The following is a 14,344-nucleotide window of genomic DNA, read 5'->3' on the forward strand; positions in this document are numbered from 1 at the left end:
CCATCTGGGAGTAATGCATCTAGAAGCCGGGGGATACCAAGGCTTGCTGGCCAACACCAAAAGCTGGAAGAGGCAAGAAGGATTCTTCCCTACAGCCCTCAGAGGGAGCATGGCACTGCCAACATCTTTTTTCCTTCTTTTCTTTTTTTTTTTTTTTTTTCTTTTGTGAGACAGAGTCTTGCTCTGTCACCCAGGCTGGAGTACAGCGGTGCCACCTAGACTCACTGCAACCTCCGCCTCCCAGGTTCAAGCGATTCTCCTGCCTCAGCCTCCTGAGTAGCTGGGACTACAGGTGTCTACCACCACACCTGGCTAATTTTTGTATTTTTAGTAGAGACAGGGTTTCACCATGTTGGCCAGGCTGCTCTCAAACTCCTGGCCTCAAGGGATCCGCATGCCTCAGCCTCCCAAAGTGCTGGGATTATAGGCGTGAGCCACTGCGCCCAGCCACTGCTAACATCTTTTTTTTTTTTTTTTTTTTTTTTGAGACGGAGTCTGGCTCTGTCGCCCAGGCTGGAGTGCAGTGGCCGGATCTCAGCTCACTGCAAGCTCCGCCTCCCGGGTTTACGCCATTCTCCTGCCTCAGCCTCCCGAGTAGCTGGGACCACAGGCGCCGCCACCACGCCCGGCTAGTTTTTTGTATTTTTTAGTAGAGACGGGGTTTCACCGTGTTAGCCAGGATGGTCTCGATCTCCTGACCTCGTGATCCGCCCGTCTCGGCCTCCCAAAGTGCTGGGATTACAGGCTTGAGCCACCGCGCCCGGCCACTGCTAACATCTTGATTGCAGACTTCCAGGCTCCAGAGCCAGCACAGAATACATTTCTGTTGTTTTAAGCTACTCAGTTTGTGGTACTTTGTTCTGGGAAACTAATACAGCATCCATTAGCATCTCTCGGACAGTTTGAGAAGCCCTGAACTAGAATCATTCAAAAGCAATCCCCAATGGACCAAAAAGACGAAATAATTAGTCTGTGGAGGAAATTGTTTTTCCAAACTTCAGGTAATATTTATTTTATTTCTAATAAGAGGAAATACATTTGAACAAAGAAGCTCTCATAATATTGGCAATTTTATATCTGTCTCTGTTACTCTAATTTTTTTTACTTGCTGGGCTTGGTAATTCTTCAATGGACACAAAAGCTATGACCTAGAGAGACTACAGAGTTACTGGTAAGCGCAGGTCCGAGGCCCTGGGCGTCCCCACTCATAGACGGTGGCGTGTGAATGAACAGCTTAGACCTTGGGCAAAGCTTGTGCTGGTTGAGAGCCACGAGTCTGGGACAGTGACCCAGGCTGCTCCCTGCTGCTTTCAGGCTCCTCTCTCTTACACTTAATGCCCAGGAAACTGAATATTTTCATCAGCAGCAAATCTACGATCTCCCCTTCCTCCGACAGCTGCAAGAGAGAAAGAACCAAGCAATGTACACAGAACCATCTTCTTTGGGGGTTTTTCTTTCTAAGGGGAAATCACAGTTTTTATTTATTTTTATTTTTATTTTTGTTTTTGTTTGAGATGGAGTCTCGCTCTGTCACCCAGGCTGGAGTGCAGTAGCGCAATCTTGGCTCACTGCAACCTCTGTCTCTCGGGTTCAAGCGATTCTCCTGCTTCAGCCTCCTGAGTAGCTGAGACTACAGGCGCCTGCCACCAAGCCAGGCTAATTTTTATATTTTTAGTAGAGAGAGAGTTTTACCATGTTGGCCAGGCAGGTCTCAAACTCCTGACGTCAAGTGATCCGCCTGCCTCGGCCTCCCAAAGTGCTGGGATGATGACAGGCTTGAGCCATTGCATCGTGCCCAGCTGAAATCAGTTTTATTGTCCAGTTTGGTCCCAACCTAGGTCCCTTCACTGTTCAGAGCTTTTTTAGGGTGGGAAGTCCTCCCTCTGGGAATCCCAAGGGTGTGTGCTCCATCCTTTATCCTCAGGGGGTCCCTCCTCCTCTCTGTTGAGGATGACTGGGTTTTCACTGCAACATTTCAAATTCCCAAGCCAGCGCAGAGTAAGCCTCAGCTGGGCGGCTGACCCTGAAGTTAAACAGCACGTGGGCCCCATTCTGAGATGAGCGTCTCCCTTTTTCCTCTAGGTCAGAGTGTTGGTGGTGGCTCCTTTTGTTCTTTCTTTTTTTTTTTTTTTTTTTGATATAGAGTCTGGCTCTGTCACCCAGGCTGGAGTGCAGTGGTTCAATCTCGGCTCACTGCAGCCTCTGCGTCCCGGATTCCAGCGATTCTCCTGCCTCAGCCTCCCGAGTAGCTGGGATTATAGGCACCCACTACCACGCCCAGCTAATTTTTGTATTTTTGGTAGAGACAGGGTTTCACCATGTTGATGGAGCTGATCTCAAACTCCTGACCTCAGGTGATCCACCCACCTCAGCCTACCAAAGTGCTAGGATTATAGGCGTGAGCCACCACGCCCGGCCCTTTAGTTCTTTATTATTATTCCTTCTGCTTGCTGTGTTTATCCTCTGGCCTGGCCTGGTATGGGAGGAAGTTCTGGGAATGAAAAACTCAATAGGTGTTTCTCTCCGGACACTTCTCAACCATATATACATATTTAAGAGTGACTTAAAGCAAAGAAAGAACAAATTTTAGGAAACAGGAATGGCAGACTTCACATAAGGGATGTAGGTACCAAACAGGCATGTTCAGTAAACTGGTCAGAAAATGGCCTCTACCACGCCAACAGAGGCTGGGGTGGAATTTATGTACAGGCTGAGCACGGGGGCTTATGTCTGTAATCCCAGGATTTTGGGAAGCCAAGATGAGAAGATTACTTGATTCTAGGAATGTGAGTCCATCCTGGGCAACATAGTGAGACCCCACCTCTACAAATAATTTTTAAAATCACGGCCAGGCATGATGGCTCACACTTGTAATCCCAGCATTTTAGGACGCTGAGGTGGAATTCAAGACCAACCTGACCAACATGGTGAAACACCGTCTCTACTAAAAATACAAAATTAGCCGGGCGTGCTGGGCACATGCCTGTAATCCCAGCTACTTGGGAGGCTGAGGCAGAATTGCTTGAATCTAGGAGGCAGAGGTTGCAGTGAGCCGAGATTGTGCCATTGCACTCCAGCCTGGCAACAAGAGCAAAATTCCATCTCAAAAAAAAAAAAAAAGTTTAAACATCAGGCCAGTGTGATGATTCACACCTGTAATTCCAGCACTGTGGGAGGCTGAGGCAGGCGGGTCGCTTGTGCCCAGGAATTTGAGACCAGGCCAGCCAACATGGGGAAACCCCATCTCTACCAAAAAAAAAAAAAAAAAAAAAAAAAAACAGTCAGGCATGGTGCAGTCCCAGCTACTGGGAAGGCTGAGGTGGGAGGATGGCTTGAGCCCGGGAGGCCGACATTCCAGTGGGCCGAGATTGCACCACCGCACTCCAGCCTGGGTGACAGAGCAAGCCCCTTTCTCAAAAGCAAGCGAGCAAACAAACAAACAGAAGAATTTATGTACAAAGGTCCTGTGCACTGCTGCTGGGAATCTAAAATGGTACAGCTGCTTCAGAAAACAGTGTGGCAGGTCTTCAAACAATAAAAGAGTTACTGTGTAACCCAAAAATTTCACTTCCAAGTATATGCCCAAGAGAAGTGGAAACATATGTCCATAGGAAATCCTGACCACAAATGTTCATAGCAGCATTGTTTATAAAAGCCAAAATACAGAAACAACCCAAATACCCATCAGCTGAGGAACGGATAAGCACATTGTTGTTATACACACACAAGGGAATATGACTCAGCCGTAAAAAGGAATGACATGTGGATGCATGCTACGGCATAGATGAATCTTGAAAACATGATGCTAAATGAAATAAGCCAGACACAAAAGGCCACGTATTGTACGAGCCCATTTATATGAATATGAATTTCCAGAATAGGCCAATCCAAAGAAATAGAATATAGATTAGTGGTTGCCAGGGGCTGGAGGCACGGATATGGGAGGTGATTATTAATAGATAGGGGGCTTCTTTGTGGTATTGAAAATGTTCTGGGCCCAGCTGCGGTGGCTCACACCTGTAATCCCAGCACTTTGGGAGGCCAAGGTTAGCAGATTGCCTGAGATGTTCGAGACCACCCTGGCCAACATGGTAAGACCCGTCTCTACTAAAAATACAAAAAATTAGCTGGGTGTGGTGGTGGGCACCTATAATCCCAGCTACTCGGGAGGCTGAGGTAGAAGAATCACCTGAACTCGGGAGGCAGAGGTTGCAGTGAGCCAAGATCACACGACTGTACTCCAGCCTGGGCGACAGAGCAAGACTCTGTTTCAAAAAAAAAAAAAAGAAAGAAAGAAAATATTCTGGAATTAGTGATGATGTTTGCACAACTCTGTGAATATACTAAAAAACATTTAATTGAATGAATTAAAATGGTTAATTTTATGGCATGTGAAATATATCTTCATTGTTAAAAATATAATTTATTTACAATGGACGAGTTCAGTCTTCTGGTAGAAGGAACCCACTCTGAGAAAGTAACTTTAATTAAAGATGGCTACCTAATTGCATCTCCAAGTTAAGGTACAGTTGGAGTACCTGGGCATCAGACCTAGCAATGCTCTCCGCTTCCTTGCTAAAATGAAAATATTTCCCCAACGCCACAAAATCGTTTTTAATATATCAAATCTTTTTGCAGGACAAAGGCATTGTGGTATAATATGAACCATGTTTGGTCTTTGACCTTGATTCGTGTCACAGAGCTCCTGAAATCCTTAGAATTTACTAACAGGAGTGTCTTTTGCTATTCATAATGAGCCCTCTGTCATGACACCTGAGTTTTTGCCAATGAGTGACTTAGGGCAGGCCCCTAGATAGCTTCAGAATGGGGCAGGTCACTAGAAATTCTCAGATGGTCAAGTCTCTGATTAAAAAAAAAAAAAAAAGCCATAATATTTACATATAACCCACACACATTCTCCTGTATACTTTAAGTCATCATCTATAAGTACCATTAAGTACTTATAATACTTAACACAATGTAAATGCTATGTAAATTGTTGTTATACAGGTTGAGTATCCCTTATCCGAAATGCTTGGGATGAGAAGTGTTTTGTGTTTCAGACTTTTTTCAGATTTTGGAATTTACATAATGAGGTATCTTGGGAATAGGACCTAAGACTAAAGAGGAAATTTATTTATGTTTATATACACCTTATACACATAGCCTGGAGGTCATTTTATACAATGTGTATTTTTAATTCTTATTTATTTATTTTTTAAAGATAGAGTCTTGCTGTGTCATGCAGGCTGGAGAGCAGTGGTATGATCATGGCTTACTGCATCCTGGGCTCAAGCTGTCCTCCCCAATAGCTAGAACAAGAGACACATGCCACCAGGCTCAGCAAATTTTTGTATTTTTCGTACAGATAGGGTCTTGCTATATTGCCCAGGCTGGTCTTGAACTCCTGGCCTCGAGTGATTCTCCTGTCTCAGCTTCCCAAAGTGCTGGGATTGCAGGCGTGAGCCACCGGGCCCAGCCCAGTATATATTTTTTTATTTTAAAATTTAAAATATGAAACACTTCATAAATTTGCATGACCTCGTTGCGTAGGGGTCACGCCTATCTTCTCTGTAGCATTCTGATTTTAGCATATGTGCTGCTGAAGTGAACACTGGCTCAGTCTTTTCAATAATTTTGTGCATGAAACAAAGTTTGTATTAAGTAGCTATGTGTGGAATTTTCCATGTGTCGCCTCATGTGAGCATGCATACAATTTGGGATTTTGGAGCATTCTGGATTTCTGATTTTTGCATTAGGGATGCCCAATCGGCATAAGATACCCAGTTGGTGTCTGCTGGAGAATTGCTTGGTGTGTGGGGAAAATCTCCACACATTTGGTCACAGAAGTGTTCTGTGTTTAGTGAGAGTTTAGTAGAAGTAAAAATTTGTGTTTCCTTTCCAAACACAGATCCGGGACACACGTTACAAGTGTACCAGAGACCATTTAGCAACAGAGGAGGGGCAGCATTCTTAGCATTCTTGAATCCTGTGGGCAATAATTTCCTGGTTTCCAGGAAAAATAACTCTTTAAAATGATCCTTTAACATGATGGAGTATGTCACCTTTAAGAAATCTTTTGCGGCCGGGCGCGGTGGCTCAAGCCTGTAATCCCAGCACTTTGGGAGGCCGAGATGGGCAGATCACGAGGTCAGGAGATCAAGATCAGCCTGGCTAACACGGTGAAACCCCATCTCTACTTAAAAAATTACAAAAAACTAGCCGGGCGAGGTGGTGGGCACCTGTAGTCCCAGCTACTCGGGAGGCTGAGGCAGGAGAATGGCATAAACCCAGGAGGCAGAGCTTACAGTGAGCTGAGATCCAGCCACTGCACTCCAGCCTGGGCAACAGAGCGAGACTCCATCTCAAAAAAAAAAAAAAAAAAAAAAAAAAGAAATCTTTTGCAATTTAGAAAAACAACAACAATACCAAATTGCTGCTCTTGTATAGAAATGGAAAAATTCAAAGAAGAGTGTCTTAAGGGTTTCTTTGTTAGACATGCAGATTTTTCCTTTCTTTTCTTTTGAGACAGGATCTTGCTTTGTCACCCAGGCTGGAGTGCAGTGGCATGATCACAGCTCACTGCAGCCTCCACCTCCTGGGCTCAGGTGATCCTCCCACCTCAGCCTCCTGTGTAGCTAGGACTGCAGGTGTATGCCACCACACCTGGCTTAGGCATACAGATTGAAAGAACTTTTCAACTGGGATAGGAAGGGTGAGCTGCATAATATGTCACCCTTCACACAGCTATACCTCCAGAAGGGCAGGAAAAAAAACAAAACAAAACCATACATCCAAGTCAGATAGACCCAGGTTGAAATTCCACCTTTCCTACTTTCTAGCTCTGTGGTTCTAGGTAAATGATTTCAACTCTGTGAGCCTTGGTTTCCTTCTCTGTAAGTTGTGAATAATTATACCTACTTCACGGAGCTGTTGTGAGGATTAAATAAAATGTGCGAAGCCTTCAGCACAACTTCCATTGTGAAGAGAGTGCTCTGTGGGTGGTGCTGGTGGCTGTTATTAATCTGCAGTCTATGTGCTCATATCCCTCCTCCTGCAGGGAGTTCAGCAGGCCGACTGGAGAATTGCTTGGTGAAAATCTCCACACATCTGGTCAGAAAGTGTTCTGTGTTAGAGAGTTTAGTAGAAATAAAAACTTGTATTTTTTTTTCTGTGAAAAAAAAAATGGATGTGAGGTTGACCATGAGTGCCCAGCTTGCTGCCCTCTGAGCCATGAAGACGTGGGTTGAGGTTTTGGAGTGTAGTATACGTTCCCAACCTTGGCTGTTCATTAACATTAAAATTACCCAAAGAGAGGACTGGGTATGGTGGCTCACGCCTGTAATTCCAGCACTTAGGGAAGCCGAGGTTGGTGGATCACCTGAGGTCAGGAGTTCAAGACCAGCCTGACCAACGTGGTAAAACCCTGTCTCTACTAAATACAAAAAAATTAGCTGAGTGTAGTGGCAGGTGCCTGTAATCCCAGCTACTTGGGAGGCTGAGGCAAGAGAATTGCTTGAACCCAGGAGGTGGAGGTTGCAGTGAGCCAAGAATGTGCCATTGCACTCCAGCCTGGGCAACAAGAGCAAAAACTCCATCTCAAAAAAAAAAAAAAAAAAATTCCCAAAGAGACTTCAAACATACCAAGGGCTGGCTCATTACCCCAGAGGTTCTGTTGGTATTGGTCTCTGTTGGTGTTGGTCCCAGTTGGTATTAATCTTGGTTGGTATTGGTCTCCTCTGTTGGTGTTGGTCTCTGCTGGTGTTGGTCTCTGTTGGTATTAGTCTTGGTTGGTGTTGGTCTCTGTTGGTGTTGGTCTCTGTTGGTGTTGGTCTCTGTTGGTATTAGTCTTGGTTGGTGTTGGTCTCTGTTGGTGTTGGTCTCTGTTGGTGTTGGTCTCTGTTGGTATTAGTCTCCTCTGTTGGTGTTGGTCTCTGTTGGTGTTGGTCTCTGTTGGTATTGGTCTCTGCTGGGGCAGCCATTGTTTCTAAAAGGCCCTAGGTGATTCTAAGGTGCACTCAGGGTGGAGGTCGCTGGTGTTGTGAACAGAGTCCCAAACTGGGAATCAGGAGGCCTGGCTCTGACACCAGCCCTGGCCCTCACTTGCTTGTGATTTTGGAGAATTAATGTCCTCCGTCTATGCCTCAGTTTCCCCTCCTGTGAAATGAGGGCTCTGAGCTACAATGATCTCTCAAGTCCTCTAAAGTCTAATGCCGCTCCAGCCTCTTCATAGTTCAGCATCAATGACTGATCAGGAATAGGACAAAGTGACTCACCTGATAGTATTTTTGCTCCTCACTGAAGGCCACCAGGATGACAGAGACAAACAGGTTCAGCACCACAAATGTCATAAAAACGATGCAGGACCCAATGAGGAAGGAGCCAAGCACTGGGCTATAGTCCAGGACCTGTCAGAAAGAAAGCCAGGGTCATCGAGTGTCCTGGGTCCCAGCAGCCACTTCCCCTACTGGAAACCCTCAGAGGGAAAACGGTCCTCAGAGCTAGGCAGAACCTGGAGCCGGGAAGGTCCCCTCTGCTTGAGGCTGAGAGAGCTGGGCAAGGAAGGAATGGGCAGCCCTTCACTTTCCACCGCTGCCACCTCCAAAGACGCTGCCCTTTCTGCCCAGGGTAGCGGGTGTTTCCTTTGGGAGACCCCTCTACAGCCCTCCCCTGAGTAGCCAGTGCCCGATGTTCCTCTGTGAACAGGGGTCCCAAGGGCAAGCTGAGGGCTCTAGCAGGGGTGTCCACCTAGGGGAGGGGGAACATTTCTGTTTGTCCAAACTTGCCCGATGCTTGCCAGGTCATGGGCCCAAGGGATGGCATGGGGTGGGGTGGGCAGGGGGTGCTTTTTCTCATCTTCATAGAGGCTCAGTGTAGATGGCAGCACCTGTGCCCTCACCCCATTACCTCCTCGTAGTTGAAGATTCCCAGCTGAAGGCTGATCATTGTCTCTGCCGCATCAAAGAGGGTTTTGTAGGAACGGAGTTTCCAACCAAACATTAAGTTCGACTGTCATGGAAAGAATTCTCATGAACAGGGAAGGAGGCTGCCAAGGAGCACAAAACCTGCTGTTTCGCAGTGGGCTGGGTGGTCTGTGTCACCCACAGCCCTGGCTGGGCTGATCAAGCTACTGTACCTAAAGGAGTGTGCAAGTGGGTGTGCGTACACAACTGGTTTTTGTTTGTTTGTGAGACGGAGTTGCGCTCTGTCACCCAGGCTGGAGTACAATGGTTCGATCTCAGCTCACTGCAGCCTCCGCCTCCTGGGTTCAAGCGATTCTCCTGCCTCAGCCTCACAAGGAGCTGGGACTACAGGCACGCACCACCACGTCTGGCTAATTTTTATATTTTTCATAGAGACAGGGTTTCTCCACGTTGGTCAGGCTGGCCTCGAACTCAGGACCTCAGGTGATCCACCCGCCTTGGCCTCCCAAAGTGCTAGGATTTTGGGCGTGAGCCACCGCAACTGGTCCACAACTGGTTCTAAATGGCATGCATGTATTTCTCTCTGTGGGTCTGTGCACGCAAGGCCACACATGTGTCTGTGTGAGAGTGTACATGTGTATGCCTGTGGCCATCAATATCTACACATATGCACTTGTGTGTATGTATGTATATATATGTGTATGTGTGTATCTATGTGTAGTGTATGTGTGTATCTATGTGTAGTGTGTGTGTGCACATGCATGTGTATATATGTGTATCCATGTGTAGTGTTTGTGCACATATGTATGTGTGTATATTTGTATGTATGTGTATACGTGTGCATGTGTGCATGTGTGTATATATGTGCATGCCTGTGCACATGCATATGTATGTATATATGTGTGCATGTGTGTATGTGTGTGCACGTGTGCATGCGTGTACATCCATGTGCATGCATGTGCATGTGTGTGTGTCATGTTTCTGGAAGTGCTGCCTGGATGACCTTGTCCAGGACCTTTGCTGTGTCCATGGCCTGTTGATGATGCCCATCTTTGTGTGCATCAGGATGAGGGAGTGCCCAGGGTGCCTCTGGGACTCACGCAGCCACCTGCTAAGCCACCTGGCTGTGTTCCCCAGATGTGGCCCAAATACCTGGCAATGAAACTGGGCACTCTGTGGCTCCAAATTCTTCGCTCTGGGGAACTGGGTTGAACGGATGATGGGCTTCTGCCTGGGGGAGGCCCTCCCCTCACCGCATTTTCCCTCACCACAACTCCCCACTCCCAAGACTTTCCCAGGGCTGCGGTGTCAGAGGGAGGCCCAGCAGCCCTTGGCTCTGGCTCTGAGTTGGTGACTTTTGGTCCCATGGGACACTGCACTGTCCCTGCAGCCCAGACACTGCATGGAGGGCTAAAGAAATCCACGTTAGGGTTTAGACGGGAGCTTTCACCAAAATCACAGACTCCAACTTTCCAGAACACACCCCCATCACTCCCTCAGTGCACCCCACCTGTTTCCGAGGATGGGAGAGGAAGATGAGGTGGGGCCAGGGATGGAAGGCGGTCAGGGCTGAGGTGACAGAGAGGCAGAGCTGGGTGAGGGTTGGGGTGGAGTGGGGACTAGGATGTGATGGGCTGGTGGATGGGATGATTGGGAAGGAGTGGAAGGCAAGAGACGGGATGGAGCCAGGGTGAGAATGGGGAAGCCCTGGGGTAGGGTGTGGGCCAGGATTGTGCTAAAGGCCAGAGATGAGTGGAAGGCCGGGGCTTGCATGGGAACACGGTAGGCAGTACGGGGCATATTTAGAAGGACATCAGGAGGTGGTGGAGGCCAGGATGTAAGAGGGTCTTTGTTTCTCACATTATCATAAAAGAGAATTGAAAATTTAATGTTTTTGGCTGGGCACGGTGGCTCACGCCTGTAATCCCAGCACTTTGGGTGGCTGAGGTGGGCAGATTACCTGAGGTCAGGAGTTTGAGACCAGCTTGGCCAATGTGGTAAAACACTGTTTCTACCAAAAATACAAACATTGGCTGGGTGTCGTGGCACATGCCTGCAGCCCCAGCTACTCGGGAGACTGAAGCAGGAGAATCACTTGAACCTGGGAGGCAGAGGTTGCAGTGAGCCGAGATCGTGACACTGCACTCCAGCCTGGGCGACAGAGTGAGACTTTGTCTCAAAAAAAAAAAAAAAAAAAAAAAAAGCCAGGCACAGTCGCTCATGCCTGTAATCCCAGCACTTTGGGAGGCCAAGGTGGGTGGATCACCTGAAGTCAGGAGTTCGAGACCAGCCTGACCAACTTGGTGAAACCCTGCCTCTACTAAAAATACAAAATTAGCCAGGCGTGGTGGTGCACACCTGTAATCCCAGCTACTCAGGAGGCTGAGGCAAGAGAATTGCTTGGACCTGGGAGGTGGAGGTTACAGTGAGCCTAGATCGTGTCACTGCACTCCAACCAGGGCAGCAGAACAAGACTCCGTCTCAAAAGAACAAAATGAAACAAAACAAAACAAAACAAAACAATTTCATGTTTTCATTTATGTTTTTCTAGTCACACAGGGCCATGCTTGTCAATGTGCTCTCACTGTTAAAGTGCTTAGTGAAGTGGCGTCGGCCCTCCCAAGTTCATGAGTCATGTCTTGGACAACAAGCACTGGCATGGCCTGTGGATGTATCTACCTTCACGTCCCACCTCTGCCCCAACTCAAAGATGTGGTGGCCCCATCCATCCCCCAGCATGGCAGCAGTGCTGTGTGTGTGTCTACGAGTTAGCCCTGTGCCTTCTGACCAGTTGGGAAGCCAGGAGAACTGGCACATCCAGGAGGGGTCTAGAGGTAGGAAGGAATTCTTCCTGAACCTGGAGCATTTCAGCACTAGAGCCTATGCCTCCTCACCCTACCCACCTGAGCTCTCCAGCCTTTGCCATTTGAGACGACTGGTGCATGAGCTCACAGCGAAGAGACCCTGTACTCAGAAGAGCCACCACCTTCCTTGGGCTCCCAGGGTCTCCCTAACCCTAACTGTCCACTTCCCACCACCAATTAGCCTTGGCTTCTGCAGAGACCCGCCCCAAGCTTGTCCCAAAGCAGATACTTACGGCGATGGAGTAAGCCAGGAGCATGGTAAGGATGACAATGATAAAGCCTGAAATGTCGCCCCAGGCACGGCGTAGGGCTGCCGTGATCATGTTCATTTTGGGATTCAACCTGAGCAGATGCCAAAGCTTCACTGTGGACAGAAGTACCAGGAAGGCGATGATGTAGCCAAGGGCGGCATCGGCTGCTGCTGTCTCACTGAAGCTGATGCCTCTGTGAGATCAAAATGGGATGGCTGCGTCTCAGAGACCTTGAGCAGTTCAGCCGGAACTCATCTGGATGCCAGATTAGACTGATCGGCATTTCAGGATGTGGGATTAGTTTTATCATCATCTCATAGGCTATCAGGTCCAGAAATAGGTCTGGGAAAGAGAGGCGTCCCAGTTTCCCCAGGGCAGTGATGATGATGATGAGAAGGAGGAGGAGGAGGAGGAGGATGCTGGGAATTACGGTGTACACCTGTAATCCCAGGTACTCGGGAGGCTGAGGCACAAGAATAGCTTGAACCCAGGAGGCAAAGTTTACAGTGAGCTGAGATCACGCCACTGCACTCCAGCCTGGATGACAAAGCCAGACTCTGAAAACAAAACACTCTAAATGCCTGCCCTCAATGTCTTTGTTAAATGAGGCGATGATAACGTTGACCTTCATCAATTCTGATGATGCTTTCTCAGGTGCATACATCCTGCCTACCACATAGTGGACGTTTAGTGTCCTTCCATTGGTCCTAGGGCTGATCTAGGCTCGCGTGATCTCAGCTCACTGCAACCTTTGCCTCCTTGGTTCAAGTCATTCTCCTGCCTCAGCCTCCCCAGTAGCTGGGATTACAGGTGCACACCACCACACCCAGCTAATTTTTGTATTTTTTGTACAGACGGGGTTTCACTATGTTGGCCAGCCTGGTCTCGAACTCCTGACCTCGTGATCCACCCGCCTCGGCCTCCCAAAGTGCTGGGATTACAGGTGAGCTTACTGGGGCCCTAATACTTGCAAAGGGCCTCCCCCAAAGGCCAAGAGGAGCCTAAGCAGGATGCCACATGGCCCTATGTTTTGGGAAGATTTGCACAAGATGTTCTACTTTGTCTGAGTCATCTCCAATCGTACTCATTGCAGCTGGCCCCACACCTGAATCTAGGTGGCAGCTAGAGTTATGCCTGCTAGGCGTGCCCCGTTATGCCCTGAGCGTCCACAGCATCCCAAAACCTCCTTCTGACCCCTGGGCCTCAAACGGAGCTGTAGGAAGAGGGGCCAGTATGGGGAGCCAGGGGGCTGAGGAGACAGCCACTTACTCCTCCCTGTGGTTCCGGCAGCGCTGGAGATCCCTTTCAGCCAGGACAGCCCTCTTCACAAACACCGCCAGGGCACTCCAGCTGGCCAGGATGATGGCCAGCTCCAGAAGGTTCCACTTGCTGCGGAAATAGCTCCACGTCTGCTTTCTCATGCGCTTGCCCTGGAAAAGGAACGTGAGGTTGTGGCCATGACTGCCCCCATCCCCAGGGCTGCTCCCTCCACACCCCGGAGGGCCCTCTGGCAAGAGGCTCCCCCAGCTCTGGCTCCCATGCACAGAGTGCTTGGGCCTCTCCCCAACCTTGTGCACAGACCCACTGAGGTTGGATAATAGGGCCTGGAAGCAGGGAACCTAAGAACGAAAAAAATGCAAACACTTCAGCTATGACAGGAAATATCTTCTTCATTTACATAGGGTGTACCCCGAGTAAATGACTTGGTAACTCCACTTTAACCTCTTCTTTTACATAGGACGTACACCGACTAACAAATGGGAACCTCTAGAAGGTATTTAAACCCCAGGAAATTCTTTTTTTTTTTTTTTTTTTGAGATGGAATCTCACTCTGCTGCCCAGGCTGGAGTGCAGTGGGCCCCATCTCGGCTCAATGTAACCTCTGCCTCCCGGGTTCAAGCGATTCTCCTGCTTCAGCCCCCTGAGTAGCTGGGATTACAGACATATGCCACCACATCCAGCTACTTTTTGTATTTTCAGCAGAGATGGGGTTTCACTTTGTTGGCCACGCTGGTCTCGAACTCCTGACCTCAGGTGATCTGCCCGCCTCTGCTTCCCAAAGTGCTGGGATTACAAGTGTGAGCCACCACACCAGGCTGGCTGCAGTTTTGCAACATGAAAAGAGTTCATCCTTCTGGAGACGGACGGTAGTGACAGTTGCACAATGATGTGAGTGGACCTAATGCCACTAAACACTTAAAAGTGGTTAAAATGGTAAATTTTATGTTATGTATATTTCCCACAATTAAAACTAAATAATTTAGGCTGGGCACAGTGGCTCATGCCTGTAATCCCAGCACTTGGG

At 48.3% G+C, this 14,344-nt stretch overlaps 1 protein-coding gene and 1 non-coding gene across 2 annotated transcripts in view; both read right to left on the reverse strand.

Annotated features, from left to right (window-relative positions):
- Nucleotides 1-982: 982 nt before the first annotated feature.
- LOC103233544 (polycystin-1-like protein 2) overlaps nt 983-14,344 on the reverse strand; it is a 107,710-nt gene continuing 94,348 nt past the window's right edge. Inside the window, exons 39-43 of the mRNA XM_038008226.2 lie at nt 13,309-13,469; nt 12,022-12,232; nt 8,908-9,009; nt 8,277-8,408; nt 983-1,396 (exon numbers count right to left, since the gene is read on the reverse strand). Of these exons, the coding sequence (XP_037864154.2) occupies nt 1,235-1,396; nt 8,277-8,408; nt 8,908-9,009; nt 12,022-12,232; nt 13,309-13,469 (768 nt within the window). The 3' untranslated portion in view covers nt 983-1,234. The remainder of the gene's footprint in view (nt 1,397-8,276; nt 8,409-8,907; nt 9,010-12,021; nt 12,233-13,308; nt 13,470-14,344) is intronic.
- Nucleotides 5,509-5,615, reverse strand: LOC119627820 (U6 spliceosomal RNA). Its single transcript, XR_005244042.1, has one exon. It is a non-coding gene; the product is annotated as a U6 spliceosomal RNA (small nuclear RNA).

This window comes from Chlorocebus sabaeus, chromosome 5 (genome assembly GCF_047675955.1).
Source record: "Chlorocebus sabaeus isolate Y175 chromosome 5, mChlSab1.0.hap1, whole genome shotgun sequence".
In the NCBI taxonomy this organism is placed as follows: domain Eukaryota; kingdom Metazoa; phylum Chordata; class Mammalia; order Primates; family Cercopithecidae; genus Chlorocebus; species Chlorocebus sabaeus.